This window comes from Numenius arquata, chromosome 29 (assembly GCF_964106895.1).
Source record: "Numenius arquata chromosome 29, bNumArq3.hap1.1, whole genome shotgun sequence".
In the NCBI taxonomy this organism is placed as follows: domain Eukaryota; kingdom Metazoa; phylum Chordata; class Aves; order Charadriiformes; family Scolopacidae; genus Numenius; species Numenius arquata.
Genome location: NC_133604.1, coordinates 255,795 through 274,519, shown reverse-complemented (window position 1 = coordinate 274,519; position 18,725 = coordinate 255,795). Strand labels below are relative to the sequence as shown.

At 51.7% G+C, this 18,725-nt stretch overlaps 1 protein-coding gene across 12 annotated transcripts in view; it reads left to right on the top strand.

Annotated features, from left to right (window-relative positions):
* The first annotated feature begins 16,661 nt into the window (after window positions 1-16,661).
* Window positions 16,662-18,725, top strand: part of R3HDM2 (R3H domain containing 2) — a 29,431-nt gene continuing 27,367 nt past the window's right edge. For 9 of the 12 annotated variants that reach the window (XM_074164872.1, XM_074164875.1, XM_074164871.1 and 6 more), the window contains exon 1: window positions 16,662-17,840. In XM_074164872.1, coding sequence (XP_074020973.1) covers window positions 17,673-17,840 — 168 coding nt within the window. In that variant the 5' untranslated portion in view covers window positions 16,662-17,672. The remainder of the gene's footprint in view (window positions 17,841-18,725) is intronic. The other 3 variants (XM_074164874.1, XM_074164869.1, XM_074164865.1) reach the window with 1 other exon arrangement.

The window sequence follows — 18,725 nt, the reverse complement described above, 5'->3', positions numbered from 1 at the left end:
GGTGTCTGACGCAGGCTGCCTGATACGTGGCTGTCCCGGGGGTGGGGGGGGGAGCTCAGTCCTGGGCTGATGGGTGGGGGTTTGCACCGGTGCCATCTCACCAGTTTGGTGTCACAAGTCTTTGACTTCCCCCCCCCCCAACTTCTGATAGGATTTTATCCACTATTAATTGACATGTCATCTCTCAACAAAAGCTGGGCTGAGCAAATTAGAGCCTAAACTCGTTGGATACGTGTCTGCCAGGGAGGGAGGGAACACGTCTTGGTGCTTTTTTCTTTTCTTTGTTCTGCGCTATCACTGTGTGCTGGGCACAGGCAGCTTCCCCGCGAGCTGGGAGCACAGACAATACCTGGAGCTGCTGCATCTTCTCTGCGCCCCGCTTTCACTGACCCAGTTCCGTTGTGTGTGTGTGTGCGCACACACAGGCCGTGCCTAAGGAAAAAGGGGATTTAAGGTGTGAAAGGCAGGAGCCCACACGTAGGGCTTTGTCCAGGCTGCTGGTGGGGCTGCCTCGCTCTTCCTCCTCCTCCTCCCACCCGGGATTTACTGTCTCCCCGTCTAAGGGGAAAGATGCAGCTCAGCAAATCCTCTCACACACACCTGCTTCACGAAGATTAAACGCTGCCAACTTATAACAGGTAGCGGTTTTTGGAAGAGCTGGACATGTCTGCAGGAGGCTGCATCTGTGCTGTCTAGGGCAGGGGCTTGTGTCCTAGGGCTGGGGTCAGTACTGGGTCCAGTCCTGTTCACTATATTCATCAACGACCTGGAGGAAGGAACAGAGTGTCCCCACAGCACGTTTGCTGATGACACAAAACTGGGAGGAGTGAGCGACACAGCAGAAGGCTGTGCTGCCATCCAGCGAGACCTGGACGGGCTGGAGAGTTGGGCAGGGAGGAACCTGATGAACTTCAACCAGGGCAAGCGTAGGGTCCTGCCCCTGGGGAGGAATAACCCCCTGCACCAGGACAGGTTGGGGGGTGACTTGCTGGAAACCAGCTGTGTGGAAAAAGACCTGGGAGTCCTGGTGGACACCAGGAGGCCCATGAGCCAGCAATGTGCCCTTGTGGCGAAGAGGGCCGATGGCATCCTGGGGTCCATCAAGAAGCGTGTGGTCAGCAGGTGGAGAGAGGTCATCCTGCCCCTCTGCTCTGCCCTGGGGAGGCCCCATCTGGAGCACTGTGTCCAGTTCTGGGCTCCCCGGTTCCAGAAGGACAGGGAACTGCTGGAGAGGGTACAGCAAAGGGCTGTGAAGATGATGAGGGAACTAGAACATCTCTCTGCTGAGGAAAGGCTGAGGGACGAAGGCCGGGAGGGGTGTGGGTTTATCAGTGCTTACAAATACTTAAAAGGTGGGTATCAGGAGGATGGGGCCAGTCTTTTTTCAGTGGTGCCCAGGGACAGGACGAGGGGCAACAGACACAAACATGATCATAGGAAATTCCATCTAAACATGAGGAGGAACTTCTTTACTTTGAGAGTGCCAGAGCCCTGGAACAGGCTGCCCAGAGAGGGTGTGGAACCTCCTTCTCTGGAGACGTTCAAAACCCGCCTGGATAGGTCCTGTCCAGCCTGCTCTGGGTGACCCTGCTCTGCCAGGGGGTTGGACCAAGTGGTCCCTTCCAACCCCTACTGTTCTGTGGTTCTGCGAAGGAAGGCTTTCTCACTCAGACATCTGTCCTTGCTGAGCCGTCTGCCATCTGAGCGCTAGAGAGCAGGTTTGCAGGCTCAGGTTATGGAGCTTCTTTTCTTTCTGCATTAATGTTGATGTTAAGAACTGACGGTGGGGTTTCAACAGAGGGTCCTGAGCTGATTGTGTGTTCTTGCTTTACGTGCTCCGCCAGCTGGGCTTCTTTGAAAACAGGAGACCTGGTAGAAGGAAAGAACAGCATCTAAAGTTCCCTCCTTTTCCAGTACTAATCTTGCCACCGCAGGGCACTGGAGTAGAGGGTGCCAGCCACTGTCCTTAATAATCCCGAGTCGAAATGCAGCAGACCACATACGTTCCTTAGCAAAACGAAGCTGTGATAGTTTCACTAGGTTTTGTGGAGATTTTAAGGCTCTGTCTGTGTGGAGCAAAGGTCCTTGGCCTGGGCAAGGCGTGCTGGAGCGCTGCTCCTGGACCTGAACCCCTCTGTCCCGTTCTGTTGCTTCTTCATTTGCAAAGAAGCTGCCAGAGCTGCTCCAGGGGTCGGAACTCCAGGTTTGTGATGCGAGGGGCCTGCCTGGGCGCTGGGTGATGGGAATAAACAAACCCAAAATAGATGAGTGAAAAAGAGGGGAAAACCCTGGTGCTGAGTCGTTAACCTCATCTCTGTCTGAATCTCCCAGCTTCGTTGGGTTCAGCTGCCACAGGGAGTCACTCTGAGCACGTGCTTTCTGCCAGGGGGACACCAATTTTATGAAATTCACGAAATTTCACTGAATCCAGACCGATTTCCTGGTGGGTGATCCATGGATCTGTTGCAAACGCAGTCACTTGCTGCCTCTCGGGGCTCGCTGGGCTTGCTCTGCTGCGGACTGAGAAACTGTCACAGCAGCGCCCACGAGCTCAGCTGAAGGCCCTCGTCCTACAAGGATGCCCTGCTCAGCCGGTGGTGACCGGTTCTCAAAGAGCTTGGGAGACCGTGGGTCAGTTTCCTCGGACAGGAACCCGCATTTGAAAAGTTCTTTGCAGAATCGGGAGGAAAGAACTCGAAGTGGCCGGAAATGGAAGTCATAAAAGGAACTTGAATCCTTAGGATCTGGCTTCCTTGCACCTTCTGATGGGGAAATCTCATATAAGGTCCATGGAGCCTTTGTGTTCAGCCAACGTGGGAGTCGATTAATTGTGGCCTCTGCTTGAAAACACTCGTGTAGCACTGCAAGTGACTCCCTGTCTGTCTTGCCCCTCTGTCGTTCCTTTCTCTCTGGTTCTCTAGCCGGGGGACCCCCCCTTCAAACGTCAGCGTTGCTGTGGGCAGAAGCAGGGACCTGCAGGTGGGATCCCAGCAGTTCCAGCAGGAAGAGGAGGATGGCTGGCCAGGAACGTTTACCTTCTTTCGGCACGGGCCTGGCAGGCTCCATTCGGAAAGCTTTGAAGCAGGTTAAGACAGAAGCTCATTTAAGCTTAGGTCCTTTGCAGAGCAGGACTGCTTTACAAACGTGAACCGCTTTGTCGCGGAGCTGAAATGTTATCAGTTTTCTGTTGTCTGTCTCCTTGCTATTTATTAAAAGCTTTATTGGACTGTTTCTTTGGCTGTAGCAGGGGATCATTTAGAAGAAACTGCATTAATTTAGCAAAAGTGGTAAAGGCAAGTCCTGAAGAAGCTTTACCAGCGCAGCACGACGCTGTTTGCAGTGGGTGCTGTCAGTGAAAGCTGTGCATCTCGACCTTTTTGCGACTGTCTCGCTTCAGACTCTCCCTCTCCTTGAGCCCAAGGCTGATCTTGCCTTCTCATCTTCATCTGCTTTCTCTTCAAAGCTTTTGTGTTTAGCCAGCTGCCCTGTGAGCCTTTGCTGGCCCTTGCTCTGCTGTTCCATTGCTTCCAGAGCTCAGCCTGGGCAAGGAGCCTCTTCTAGTCCAGAGGCTGATGGCATTTGAAGTGGCCCCGCGGAGTGCACTCTCTTCATCTCTGGTTGCACCTCGCCTTGGACGGGTTCCTGCCCAGCAGAAACCAGCGGCGGAGAAGAATGATCCCTCCCTGCTGTCGACCAGCGTTTAGAGCTGTAGTCGGAAGATCTCTGTAAATCCAACAAGAAGGGACTTCTGAACCTGGAGAGGGACAAGGATGCGCTTGCGACCCATCACGGAGTCCCTGTGCTCGGCAGCGCTGCCTTGTGCGCTCGAGAGTCGGCTTTAGTATGCGGAGAGGAGACTTACTGCAGCCTGTGTGCCTGTACAGTCGCCGGGGCTGGGATGGAAAACCCCTTTCTGGGGAAAATTTAAGTGAGCGAGCGGCGTAAAGCCTCTCCAGGGCCATTTGCATTTCTTGTTTCCTGTCTCTGTCAGATTTAATCACTAATAAATGAGCAAGAAAAAAAAATAACTGAATTGAAATGAAAACATTACCAAACCCTTGGAAACATTATGGCAACAATGAGAGGAGTGAAGGGAGGCTGCTTGCAACCTACCTTGGCATGCGTAGGGCGTTCTGCGAAGTGTAGTCCATGCACAGAATCACAGAACTGTAGGGGTTGAAGGGACCTCTGGGGATCATTTAGTCCAACCCCCGGCCAGAGCAGGGTCACCCACAGCAGGTTGGATGCGTCCAGGAGGGGTTGGAATATCTCCAGAGCGGGAGACCCCACCACCTCTCCGGGCAGCCTCTTCCAGGGCTCCGCCACCCTCACAGGAAAGTTTTTCCCCGTGTTCAGATGGAACTTCCCGTGTTCCAGTTTGCGCCCGTTGCCCCTTGTCCTGTCTCCAGGCACCGCTGAGAAGAGCTTCACCCCATCCTCTTGCCCCCCGCCCTTTAGATTTTGAGGAGCATTGATGAGATCCCCTCTCAGCCTTCTCCAGGCTGAACGGCCCCAGGTCTCTCAGCCTTTCCTCACGAGAGACGTGCTCCATTCCCTTGATCGTCTGCGTAGCCTCCGCTGGACTCTTTCCAGTAGTTCCCTGTCCTTCTTGACACTCGAGTTCTTACGGAAGATGCTGATGTTCACTGGGGTGTCATCTCTTTGCTCCGGCACTGAGATTTGTGTTGCTCCGGTGCCCGGCAGGGGAGTTTGCTGTGTCTTTAAAGCCGTCTCGGGCTGTGCGGAGGCAGTTCCATTGAAGTGTTTGAATTAGAGCAGGAGGGGGGGGTGCATGTGGCTATTGGCAGAGCTCTCTCTGACATCCCTCTCGACAGCTGGGCTCTGCTTTGCTTCAGAGCTGCTTGTCAGAGCAATTAGCTTTGCTGTAGCAGCAGCAAAGATCGCTAGCGTTTTATTCAGGGTTGAGAGCTGGCGGGGGCTTCTAAGAAGCAATATTATCTTGGCAAAATTCCTCTTGAACTGGTTGTGGCAATGAAGTCTCTGTTGAAATCAGGAAACAGATGACCTGCTGAGAGTGCAAAACCACTGCGGTGAGTTTATTTTTAGAGTAAGTCTTCAATTATTTTGGGCTTGAGAAAGATTGACCAGAGACTTTTCTTTTCCTCTCCCCGTACCCCCACCGTGCAAAATATGGTGTAGGAATAAATGCAAGCGAGTGTTTCAGGGATGGGGACCTGACATCATTCGCCTCCGGTAAGTAAATGACAGGATTTCTGCTGCTTGATGGGGTTAATTTAAAATGGTACTGTACTAAAATGAATATGTGGCTCTGTGATCCCATTCAAGACTTGAGAGTGTGAGGTGAGCTTTCTCCTTCCTCTCTTTGTGATGCTGGGGATGCACCGACAGGAGACGGGGGAATCCCCGATAGCACACTGTGCTCTTCCATGTCATTAAGGATTCCCCGTGACGGTCTCATGGGTTCTTCTTGTGTCTTAGCTCGGTGTTTATGCAGCTTGCTCCTGGATAGTTTCTGTTTATTTTGCGAAGACAAAATACTCCCTGCTCTTCCGTTGGGTTATACTTTAAATGATTTACTTGATGGAAGCTGGTTAGTTGATGAGAAATGTTGACTAGCTAATTGACTGTGTGGCATATGACATTTTCAGGTTAGCTTATGCAATTTGGTGTTCTGTAGGGACTATATTGTGTTCACATATATATTACCCACATTTTAAAGTTATTTTAAAGCTATAGCTGAATTGGGTTTGGCTTTAGTGGAATCAGAAATTTGGATTACCTTTAACTCCTTCTTACATATGTTCATTATACAGTTTTGCCTAAAAAACGAGATACTGGAAATGATGCTGCCTTCATTTGAGATCTAGTGCTAGGAGCTGGTTTTCTTGGCCTTGAGGTATTAGCCAGTTACCATACCGCAGGATCTTCGCTCAGGTGCATTGGACTTATTTCCTTTTCCTTTGTGTCTTTTAAATGCTTATTTAAAGTGGCAGCATCACCTGTGGCTTGAGGATCTGCAAACAGCAGCGAGGGCTGCTGCAGTGACTGGTGACACTCGGGCAGGGGAAGGCTGTGGGAAGGGGAATACCTTAATCCGCTCTTCACACTCCCCCTTCTCTATCAAGTCCAACTTTCACAGCTGGCAGCCAGAAGTTGTCGATTTTTTTTCTTCTAATCATCGTTTCTCGCTGTGTTCAATGATCAAATACATTTCTGGATCCCACCTGGAAAACAGCCACGGTCTCTTATATTTGCTGCGTACCCCTTGGCTGCTTAGTGTCAGCGGCTCGGAATCCTCCGCCAGCGCGGGGAGAAGCAGGAGCATCAGCCCTGAAAACAGAAAGGGGGATATAGATAGCAGCCCTACTTTTTGCCTTCCTCCCAAGGAGGTTTGCCAGGAGCTGGAATGCTTTGGGTCTGATTAGTAAGGTTTGAGGATCTGCTTTGCCCAGCCCAGGTCGGCTCGGGAATGGGAAGCTGGGCTGGGGAATACCCTGCTCTCTCAGCCAGCTTTTTACTCTTTGTGCTTCTGCTTCTGCCTGGTGCAGGCACGGCACGAGAGGAGTGTGCCAGCCAGAGGATAACAGCTATTTCTAATGTCGTACGTTTTTCCCACGCCTGGTTACCACCTCCATATCTGCAAGGTGTCTCCTGCCTGATGTGGAATTTCATGATGGATGGGTTCGGGTGGAAGGAATTCTGATGGGAGTTCTCGGAAAGCGTTAGAAGGTGTGTCAGTGGGAACTGTGTCAGGGTTTTCCTCTGAGCCGTGGAAGGGTTAACAGAAGTTCCTGTTCGATGCTGTCCTATTGCATCTTGATGCTGTAGAAAGTAGGTGGATAATTCCTTGCTAGCTTTTCAGGAAACCCCTGTGGTGGACAGCCCTCATTAATTGTTGCTGGGAAACTGCTTTGACGTCAGAGGAGCAGTTCCCTGGTCCTCAGCTGAACGCAGGAATAGCTCGCGATGGGGAGAGGAAAACCAGTGTGAAATGGAGAAGGGAAATCTCTGACAGGGAGATTCTCATCTCAGATTTATCTTTTCTTTCTCCCATCCTTCTGCCTAGGGACCCTCGGAGGAACTGGCCACAAAGATTTACAAGCACTGTGTTTGGACTGAACCTGAGCCTTTCCTTCTCCAGAACTCTTTAGGTTGATGGCTTCTGTGATCCTTTCACTTTTTAACTGTTGGCTGGTTTGTTGAGTTTTTTCCTCCCCCAGATTTTGTAAACAAGGGGTGAGAAGGTTCTCACTTGGCTTCACTGCAGGTCCCAAAATAAAAGGAAAAAAAAAAACTAGCATCACTGTTTTGGGTGGGTTTTTGTGTTTGTTTTTAACATCAAACAAATAATATCCCGTTAAGCTTAACAAAGGGGAGAGCAGGACTGGAGATGGCCCTTACCGCTGTGAACTTCAGGCTAAGAGAACTTTTAAGGCTCAAACTGTTTAAACCCACTTCTCTTCAGTATCGCTTGAACTCTCTTTCATTGCAAACCCTCCTGTGGTATTTGCGCAGCGGTTTCCTTTCTCCTGGTCTTGTCCTGTCTGTCCAATCTGTCAGATTCTGGGAGGCACGCGACTTCTTTGGAAGACTTTGGAAAACAAATCCTATGAAGAGCGGTTGAAGGAGCTGGGACTGTTTAGTTTGAGGAAGAGGAGGCCGAGGGGAGACCTCATCACTCTCTACAGCTACTTGAAAGGACACTGTAGAGAGGTTGGTGCTGGTCTCTTCGCACAGGTAATTAATGACAGAATGAGAGGGAACAGCTTCAAGCTCCAACAGGGTAGGTTTAGACTGAACATTAGGAAAGAATTTTTCGCAGAACGAGTGGTCAGACACTGGAACGGGCTGCCCAGGGAGGGGGTTGAGTCACCATCCCTGGATGTGTTTAAGAACCGTTGAGATGTGGTGTTGGGGGATCTGGTGTAGGGGAGAACTTTGTAGAGTAGGGTAGATGGTTGGACTCGATGATCCCAAGGGTCTTTTCCAACGTAGATGATTCTATGATTCTATGATTTCGGCAGCCCTGATACCAGTTGTGTCGCACTCTGTGAGGACAGTAATAGCAAGTTGATGCTTATCCTGATTTTAGTGTTTGCATTGATTGAGGGAGGTAACAAAATAACTGATTATCTTTTTTTTTGCCCTGAAAGTATCTTGTGGTTTGAGATGTTCTACACAATGAAGTCCGTGCATGTACTGCATGACAGAACTACTGCCATGATGATAATTCAGATACTTCCCATAACACACCTACTGGCTGTTGTGCCGTTTAACAGGGCTGACTGCACTTCTACTAGGGAGCAGCCTTTTTAAAGCTATTCGAAATGAAGAAGAGCTCTAGGATTACGTTATCTTCCCCGTGCTCCAATTCCTACATTCAGCTGGAGTCTCAGAGGTGAACCACGGCCACCAGGGCTGGGCTGTTGCAGACACCGGCTGCCTCCTGGCAGTTACGGATGGTGGAACAGGCCCGGTAGCCCCTGGGCCCCTCAGAAGGACGTGGCTCTGCTGAGGGGCAGAGATGGGTCCCTCCAAAGGGATTCTCCGCCTTTACAGCGCCAATGGTACGTGAACAGCCCGGGGAGCCTCAAGCACCTTAAGCTGCTGCAGCCATTTGCTCTCGATCTGGGGGCTTTCCCCGTCTCACCCTCCTTGGAATTACCTGGGAGGGATGTGTTGGAGACCTCTTGATATTCTGCAGAATTAATTTAGAAGGCTTTCTGTCTCACCTGCATTTCCTGTCTCCTTGTTCATACGAGGTTATTTCTCCCTTTTCCACCTGAAGTCAAATCCTTCCATCTGCATCATAATTTCACCTCTCTGATGTAATGTGGGGGTGGAGATTAAGATTTAAAGCAGTGACTAAGCGCTGGGAGCCCATGCACCGTGCAGTCAAATACATCTGGCCTCCTGGTTTGGGTTGGGTTTTTTTGCTAGGTTTTATAGGAACTGTGTGTTAGTGAGAAATTAAACCCCTCTCTTCAGCTGATGATTAAAAAAATAAGCAATGGAGAGAACTGGGGAGAGGTGGCTCCATTGGCTGAGACAGTCGCAGCTCGGGGGTGTTCAGGAGTGAGATTTTGGGGCTTTCTCACTGAACCAGGTGCTCGTTTACCAGAGCCCATTATCTCTGATGTGGAGCCGTTTTCTCCAGCAGGAGAGAAAAGGAGGGTGCTCGAAAGGCTCTTTCCCTGATTGTTTTCGAGCTGAGGCTGCAGACTTTTCATGGGACACCCCGGTCAGCGCTGGGCAGGCACTTACATTTTGCGGAGCAGACTGGGACCCCCACATGGAGCCTGGGAGGGAGATGTTTCAGGAGCTACGTGGCCTTTGTTGGTCCTACTGGCAAAGCCTTTCATTGCAGCCTCTTGTTGCATCTGGTAGGTATGCCTTAACACAGCGAAAATTTTACCAGCTGCTGTGCCCTGGCAGAAAAGAAGACAAAAGCCTCTGTGAAGATTCAGAGATTCATAGATTGGTCCAGGCCAGAAGGGACCTCCAAAGGTCATCTAGTCCGACCCCCCCGCAGTCAGCAGGGACACCCCCAACTAGAGGAGGTTGCCCAGGGCCTCATCAAGCTTCACCTTGAATATCTCAAGGGAAGGGGCCTCAACCACCTCCCTGGGCAACCTGTTCCAGCGTTCCACCACCCTCATGGTAGAGAACTTTTTCCTAATATCCAATCTAAATCTCCCCTTCTCCAACTTAAAGCCGTTGCCCCTCGTCCTGTCACTGCAGGCCTTTGGAAACAGACCCTCCCCAGCCTTCCTGTAGCCCCCCTCAGGTACTGGAAGGCCGCTATGAGGTCTCCCCGGAGCCTCCTCTTCTCCAGGCTGAACAACCCCAGCTCCCTCAGCCTGTCCTCGTAGCAGAGGTGCTTCAACCCCCTGATCGTTTTCATGGCCCTCCTCTGGACCCGCTCCATCAGGTCCATGTCCTTCCTATACTGAGGGCTCCAGATCTGCACACAGTGCTCCAGGTGAGGTCTCACCAGAGCAAAGTGGCAGAATCCCCTCTCTGGATCTGCTGGCAACACTTCTTTTGATGCAGCCCAGGATGCAATTGGCCTTCTGGGCTGCAAGTGCACACTGCCTGCTCATGTCCAGCTTCTCCTCCATCAGCACCCCCAAGTCCCTTTCCTCAGGGCTGCTTTCTAATACCCCATCCCCCAGGCTGGATTTATACCGAGGATTGTTCTGGCCCAGGTGCAGGACCCTGCACTTGCTTTTGTTGAACCTCATGAGGTTCACCTGGGCCCACCTCTCCAGCCTGTCCAGGTCGATGCAGATCGATGCAGAAGATGCCTCGGTGCGGTGCCTGAGTCAGTGGAACTGAGGAGGCTTTAATGCCTTGAATTTGCAGCACCCTCCACCTCGCCGCCTCCACTTCTTCCTGTGAAAACCTTTTCCTACAGCAGACGCTGCGCTGGGGAAGGGGAGCGAGGAGGGGGGAATCTAAATCACCCCCGAAACTTGTCTGGTTGCTCCTGGTGATAGAGCCTGTTGCCATGGAGCTGCGCTTCCCATTGGTTGACCTGGAAGCCAATGAGCAAATCGTTCATTAGAGCATCATCGTTTAACCTTGAGGGAGGTACTTACTCAGTGATGTATGATGCCGATGCTGAAGCCTTACATAGAGGGCTGAAGTGAAACGCTCCGATGCTGGGAAAAGGCCACCGCTTTCCCCCGTCCCTCTTACAGCCTTGTTTGTTGGTTTTAATTACCAGCTGCACCAGCAAAACCCCCCTCAGGCTGGACCAGCTCTTCCCACCCAGTTCTCCCAGTGCTCAGAACTGATTTTGATCGTCCATCGGAGCAGCGTGGCGGGGACTGTCCTGCCCGCCAGTGAATCAGCAGCCTCGGGACATTTATTTCTGAGCCCTCAGAGCACTTTACTCTGCTTAGCATGCGATTGGATGTGTTTTGTTTCTAAATGTGCTTTCTTTATATTTTATAACCAGCCTGAGGATGGAGAAAGCTGCTGTGGTTATGGCTACGTCAGGGTTTCTTCTCGGCAGTGAGGCTCTGCAGCCTTCTCTGTAGCGAAAACTCCGTTCCATTAACGTTTACGACCTGGGCTGAGTCTGATGAGATGTTTACTCTGCTCTGTGGAATGCTTTTTGGAGTGAGTCTCAGAAAACAGAAAAAAAAAAATTGGTTAATAACCGAGGGAGGAGATGGAGGGGAAGTGAGTCAAGACTCCTGTCTTTGAAGCAAATCGTGAAGGCTGAAGGCTGTAAGCACGAAAACTTACATGGGGTGAAATCCAGTTGGCGGCCGGTCACCAGTGGTGTCCCTCAGGGCTCAGTTTTGGGGCCAGTCTTGTTTAATATCTTTATTGATGATCTGTGGATAAGGGGATTGAGTGCACCCTCAGTAAGTTTGCAGATGACACCAAACCAGGTGGGAGTGTTGATCTGCTTGAGGGTCGGCAGGCTCTACAGAGGGACCTGGACAGGTTGGATCGATGGGCCAAGGCCAATGGGATGAGGTTCAATAAGGCCAAGTGCCGGGTCCTGCATTTGGGTCACAACAACCCCAGGCAACGCTACAGGCTTGGGGAAGAGCGGCTGGAAAGCTGCCCAGCAGAAAAGGACCTGGGGGTGTTGGTGGCCAGCCGGCTGAACATGAGCCAGCAGTGTGCCCAGGTGGCCAAGAAGGCCAACAGCATCCTGGCTTGTGTCAGGAACAGCGTGGCCAGCAGGAGCAGGGCAGTGATGGTGCCTCTGGACTGGGCACCGGTGAGGCCTCACCTCGAGGGCTGTGTTCAGTTCTGGGCCCCTCACTCCAGGAAGGACATGGAGCTGCTGGAGCGTGTCCAGAGGAGAGCCACCAAGCTGGTGAGGGGTCTGGAGAACAAGTCATAGGAGGAGAGGCTGAGGGAACCGGGCATGTTTAGTTTGGAGAAGAGGAGGCTGAGGGGAGACCTCATTGCCCTCTACAACTCCCTGGAAGGAGGGTGTAGAGAGGTGGGTGTTGGACTCTTCTCCCAAGGGAATAACGACAGGACCAGAGGAAATGGTCTGAAGTTGGGGCAGGGGAGGTTTAGATTAGATATTGGGAAGAATTACTTTCCTGAGAGGGTGGTCAGGCACTGGAACAGCCTGCCCAGGGAGGTGGTGGAGTCGCCATCCCTGGAGGTATTTAAGGAACGTGTAGACCTGGCACTTCAGGGCATGCTCTAGTGCCCGAGACTGTTGGGTTGTGTCTGTTTGTGGGTGGGTGTGGGGTGGGGTTGTGGGTGTTTGTTTTGGTTTGGTTTTGGTGTTTGGTGTTGTGTTGTTGGGGTGTTTTTTTTTGTTGGGGTGGTTTTTTGGTTTTTTGTGTGGGTTTTTTTTTTTTTGTTGGTTGCACTCAATGATCTCAAAGGTCCCTTCCAACCAAGAAGATTCTGTGATTCTGTGAACTTGCTTCTGCGGCCATGCACTCACACTGAGTGAAAAAAAACCTGAGAGGTAGCTTAACCCTCGGCCGTGGTGGGACGAGGTACCTCAGATACCTCTGTCCCATTGCAGCAGAGGAGCGTGCATGTAGGCAGCTCCTCTGCCCGCCAGCCATATGTCTCCTTTGCACCCTCGTTTAGCTCACAGGAGCGTGTCTGTGCTCTAAGAAACAAGGCCGGGAAGAGTGTATTTAGCAGATGGCTTCCTGCCTTCCCCAGATTTGCTGCTGGATCCATCCTAACTGTAAATGCAGAAGTTTCTTGCTTTTATTCCCGGCCTCACCAGGGCCAGCTGCTGCCTGCATTGTCATGGCTTGGCAGCTGCAAATAGCACCGAACAAGAAGGCAGCGGGACTGGAATTCGGTGTTCCCCTTTGGGCTGAAGAGGAGGGTGTAAATCTGTCCCGGTTACCCCTTCCCCTGGCCCTTGGCCGGCAGGGACAGAGCGTTCACCCTGTCACTGCCTCAACTGGCCTCCAGACCCAACCCAAAAACTCAATGGCAGCTTCGCCACCTTCTGTCACTCCGTTGTTCTCTTTTTTTCTGACACAGATTTTGTGGCTTCCCTGATGTTGCATCTGTGTCATCTTTTCCTCTCCCTGGCAAGGCACAGCTTGGTCCCTCCCACCCCACCAAGTCCTCTGAACTTCCACGTTCTCTGCAAGCCACTGTCTGTCACAGCGGATCACGTCTGCCACCCCCTCGCCGCGTCCCACAGCAGTCCGGGGGGAGCGGAGCTGATTCATTCATACAGAAAGGAAACCTCCTCTCGAAAGCATCGCTGTTGGGAAGTACTAGCAGTGCATGTATCTTTGAATTTGACGTGCAGAGAAATATCCTGGAGGACTGCTGTCAGGGATGGAAGCTTTATCAGGATGGGACAGCCTACAAATGTCAATTCGTTGGCTCTGAGTTGTCTTTTCTGGAAGAGGAGAGGGGGAAAACCGGATGATATTCCCTTTGCTGTGATGCCAAAGTTACACTGCAGTATGATGAGAAAAGATCCAGTTGCCCTTCTCAAATTTGACTGAGGTGCTTGGCTTGGGGCTAAAAACTTGTTATAGGGCGGCCATTGCAAAGAGAATGAGCTGTACAAAACCTGCTCTTATTTTAGTGCAGAAATTTCCCCTTTAGATAAGTGGGGGGGGGATGCAGTTCAGGTGCATCCTTCTCCCTCCCTTCCCCAAATCTCCTACAGATCCTCCTGGATCGTTCACAAGCCACCCCTCGGCCTGGGCGCGAGGCTGGAGCAATTTCCTACAGCGTGGGACATTTTGAGGAGCAGGGAGGCAGAATTTACCAACTTCACTCCCCGCATAATCCAGACTCCCGCAAAGGAGGGGGCCGTGCAGATCGAGCGAGTGTTCCCTTTTCCTTTTCTGACCTAGTTCCTGCTGGAGGCATTGCAGCAGAGCAAGACTCGTTCATGGCGGGGCTCACGGCCCCATGCTTGCTAGAAACCTGGGAGCTTGATTGCGGGATCCTCTTGGCAACTGCTGGATACCTGGCCTGCTGGGATGAAGGACGGACTCCCACAGCTGGAGAATAGTTGCCTCAGTGATGCCCAAAGGAAGCTGCTTCCTTGCAGGGGTGCTCCAGAGGACACCAGTGGGATCATCCGTGGTGCTGTGTTACGTCCCGTGGGACTGTGCCAGGAAGGGGCAGGGAGCAGAAAGTGAATGAGAAGGCTCTGGGGAGACCTTAGAGCCCCTTCCAGTCCCTAAAGGGGCTCCAGGAAAGCTGGGGAGGGACTCGTAATCAGGGAGTGGAGCTGTAGGACAAGGGGGAATGGTTTTAAACTGAAAGACAGGAGATTTAGATGAGATCTCAGGAAGAAATTTGCTGTGAGGGTGGCGAGAGCCTGGCCCAGGTTGCCCAGAGAAGCTGTGGCTGCCCCATCCCTGGAGGGGTTCAAGGCCAGGTTGGATGGGGCTTGGAGCAACCTGGGCTGGTGGGAGGTGGAACTAGATGATCTTTAAGGTCCCTTCCGACCCAAACCATTCTATGATTCTATGATCCACACAGTGCAAGGATCTGCACTGATTAGCGTTCAGAATAGCAGATTAAGGTGCTGTCACTGTCTCTTCCACCTGGCGTTTGAGGCCACATACACACTTGGAAACGATGAACTGCCGGAAGGGAGAGGTGTTTGTAGAATTGTCCTGCAAGGCCAACGTCAACAGGAGGCTGCTCTCTGGTTCCTTTTCTCCAACAAGCTATCGATGGCAGCTGGTTTCTGCCAGGAGCCACCAGTTTGGTTGTGGGACTGCCTGCTTGGTGCAGGGTGACAGTGCTGGGCTGGAGGAGCCCGGTTCAGCGCTGCACTGGGCACCCGTTGGTTCGGTGTTGCCCCTCGGGTGAGGAGAGAGCCTTCTGGCCCCGTGTCAGCATCTTAACGCTTTCATGGAATCGTAGAATTGCCGAGGTTGGAAGGGACCTTTCAGATCATCAAGTCCAACCATCAACACAACACTGACCAAACCATCACTAACCGTATCTCTAAGCACCGCGTCTGCCCGTCTTTTAAATATCTCTAGGGATGGTGACTCCACCACTTCCCTGGGCAGCCCATTCCTGGCACCACTTCAGGCTGTTTCCTCTTGTCCTATTGCCTGTTCCATGGGAGAAGAGACTGATCCCCCCCCCCGGCTACCCCCTCCTTTCAGGGAGTTGTAGAGAGCAAGAAGGTCTCCCCTCAGCCTCCTTTTCTCCAGGCTGAACACCCCCAGCTCCCTCAGCTGCTCCTCACAGGCCTTGTGCTCCAGACCCTTCACCAGCTCCGTTGCCCTTCTCTGGACCCGCTCCAGCTCCTCAATGTCTTTCTTGGAATGAGGGGCCCAAAACTGGACACAGCCCTCAAGGTGGGGCCTCCCCAGTGCCCAGTCCAGGGGGACGGTCACTGCCCAAGTCCTGCTGGCCACACTATTCCTGATACAGGCCAGGATGGTGGTGGCCTTCTTGGCCACCTGGGCACACTTGACTCATCTTCAGCTGGTTGGTGACCAACACCCCCAGGTCCTTTTCTGCCGGGCAGCTCCAGCCGCTCTTCCCCAGCCTGAAGTGTCCGTGGGGTTGTTGTGACCCAAGGGCAGGACCTGGCCCTTGGCCTTGTTTGACCTTGTTCAAGTGTGCTATGGAGAAAGTTGTCCATGGAATTAACAGTGGGTTTCTTGTAACCTTCCTGCTCCAGAGCGAACACACGTGAGCAGTGGCTGGGTTCTTCTAGCAGTTCTCTCTGGTGGGAAATAAATACCTTGTTTTCATCCAGTGCTGGGATGTATCTGCTTGTCTATAGCAACCCATAGCATCCATGGTCGCTCTCCCACGGATAGATGCGTCTGTCTTGAAACGTACTGGTTCCTGTGCATCAAACGAACAGAGCACCCCGTCAGCTTCATCAGTGCCAGCTTTTTTTGCTTTCCCTGCACCCTTTTTCCGTGAATTTTCTGGGGTCAACGGGCGTATTTCCCATGAACTCAAGGTGCCATTTACTCAAGGTCTTGGGTTAAGTAACTTTTTCCTTTCCTGGTTCTCCCATCTGTGACTCTGAACTGACAGCGATGAGTCTCGCTGCTGTGGAAAAGCTCATCAGAAGTCTAGAAGAGGCAACGATAAGTGTGGAGGAAAGCAAAGGTTCCTCCTTTTGTCAGTAAGTGTCCCGTCCCGTCCCCTCGCTCCGATCCAGTGCGGTGCTGGCACCTCCCAGGCACATTTGCTGGGTGGTTGTGTGTCCCCCCCACTTTTCAGTTCACAGCAGGGTCTTTGCCCCAAATGTTTGAATGAGTTTGTTACGAATCCCTGTAAGAATCCATGAACTAAAAGCGGTTGATTGCACTCTCCTGCTTTCTGTATCTGGAACCGATTCCAGTAGCTGCAATAAGAATCAAATACGTGTTTTATGTTCAGCAGCCCCTCAAATTAAGGGGGAATGAGGTTGAATTAGTTAATGAATATTAGCAGTTCCCACGCAGAGCCAAGAGTTGATAAATCTCTGCGAGATCCGACTCTTTTTCAGCCGTGTTCTGCCAAAGTAATTAATAAAACAAGTTGTTAAATATCAGCTGTGTTTTCCAGTGCCCAGGCCTTTTGTTTGAGCCTCTCTCAAATTTAGGCTTCCCCTATTCTTTTTTTTTTTTGGAAATTTGTCTTGCTGGGCCTGCCTTTTCTCCTGCCTTTATCCAGCCTCCTCATCTATCGCAGGACACACACGGGGCTCTGCGCGGGCAGCGTCGCTACAGCAAACACGTTTTTCGGTACCAAAATCCCTCCTGGGTCCTACATAAGCCGGTTTAGCCCGCACTCGAGCTCAAAGAGACCTGCTTTGAGTTAGCTGGGAGGGCTGACGGTTCCGTTCTAGGCAATCGTTTTGGAATTAACACTTAATTTGACGGATGGGTGGGTGACACGTTCATTGCTCCTGTTTAAGGCTCAGCAGACTGAGGCACGTGTTGCCGCCTTCTCTAGATCCTGCTCTGATTCAGAGATGGTCTCGGGGACTCTGGGGGCTGCCTGTGTTCTTACTAATCAAAAGGAAGCAATTAAACACAACTTTGTCAGGAAGCGTTATTTTTTGGTCTTAATCTATAATTTGACTGTTACTGTTTGACCTCCACTTTTCCTGAAGTATCTGCCCATAGGCAGCTAGAGAGAGGATAACAGGGATTGTGTTATTTCCCAGGAAGAGCCAGAACAATGTCATGGTTATGGGGCTGTTTTCTCACCGAAGATTTGACTAATTGCGAGGATTGGGCTGGGGTTGGGGGATAAAAATGCCGATTTTTGGTTGTTGCTTGTCCTGGGGCAGAGCGCGCCTGCGTCTCCTCTGGGTGCTTGAGGTTATTTCACCTGCTGAATTCCCTGCCTCTGGACGTTTACATGAGGAGTACCATCAATGTCTCCCTGGCATCCAAGAAGTTTGAGGGCAGAGTGCCTGCACTGGGATCCTCTGTATATCTCAGAGGCTTTATTCGTCCCTGCTGGTGTCTCCAGAGTCCTGGTGAGAATGATGGAGCTCCTGCAAGGTGCCCTCAAGCCAGGGGCTGCGTCCAAGGGGGTGAGCGGGTGGGCTGTGATTGCGGTGCTTGGTTTGGGGTCGTTGTACACAAGATTACTTACAAGGAAGTTACAACCTATACGTGTAAGAATTTGTGTTCCAGATAGAAACTCTCTCCACCCCCTGACTCCCTTCTCCCCGTTCTGTCACCTCTTCTGGCAGGTGCCCATTGCTACGTTGGAGGGCTCTGAAGATGTCAAACAGCAACACAACGCAGGAGTCTCTGGAAATAATGAAGGAGTCTGAAAAAAGGGTGGTTGAGGAATCTGTGAACAAAACCAAATACGTATCCAGGTCACCGAGCAAGGAGGAGCTGGAGAAGGATGGAGGGGAGGAGGTCAGCGTGCGCCAGGAATCTCAGGTAAGTGCGCAGACACGTGGGTTGTCCCACCAGCTCGCGGAGCTGGGCCCTCTCCTTCCGCTCGGCAAACCCAAGCTGGTTGTTCGGTTGTTGTCCCTTCTGAAAGGGGCCTAAGCCTGTGCCACCACCTCCCGTGGGGATACCGTGCCGTACAGACTGTTGTTCACAGGCTGCTCTCTTCCTCTTGAGCTGAATCTGTTCTGCTCAGAGTGGAATAACTTAAATATCCCTCGAGCCTGGGAGAAAATGAGACTGATGCGCTCCTGGGGGCACTTGTGCTCAGCCCCCAGGTTCTAGTCCCACGGCTGTTACCTCCCTCTTATTCCTTTCTTTGACCTAAGGATCAGTTAATGACTTAACGTGAAGTGAAGGCATCCCACGGAGAGCTTGGTTTCAGGAATGTTGCTTGGCCGTTTCTTTGCTGTTGTTAAAAATGCCCACGTAGGAAGTGAATGTTCCGGGATTTCATTTCAGCGAGGGGGAAAAAAAAATAAAAATCTGTGCAAGCATCATTTGGAGGGTGCTGGGACTCATTCCGGCTGCTCTGCTCTGCTCTCCTGTCACATGTGCTTTTGGCTTAATGTTGAGCTTGAAGAAATGCCTGCCTTCCCCAACTGCTGGATGCTTCTGTATTGAATGCTGGTGGCTGGTGCCAGATTTGTTCAACCACTGCCTGGGCAGACACCAGTCCTGGTGAGAATGATGGAGCTCCTGCAAGGTGCCCTCAAGTCAGGGGCTGCATCCAAGGGGGTGAGTGGGTGGGCTGTGATTGCAGTGTTCCTCAGAAAGAGCCTGACTTTGGTCACTTTGTAACGTGGAACGGGGAAAGGTTTCTTAGAAGGTAGGAATGACGGATGACTCAGTGTCTCTTAAATCAGAGCAGCA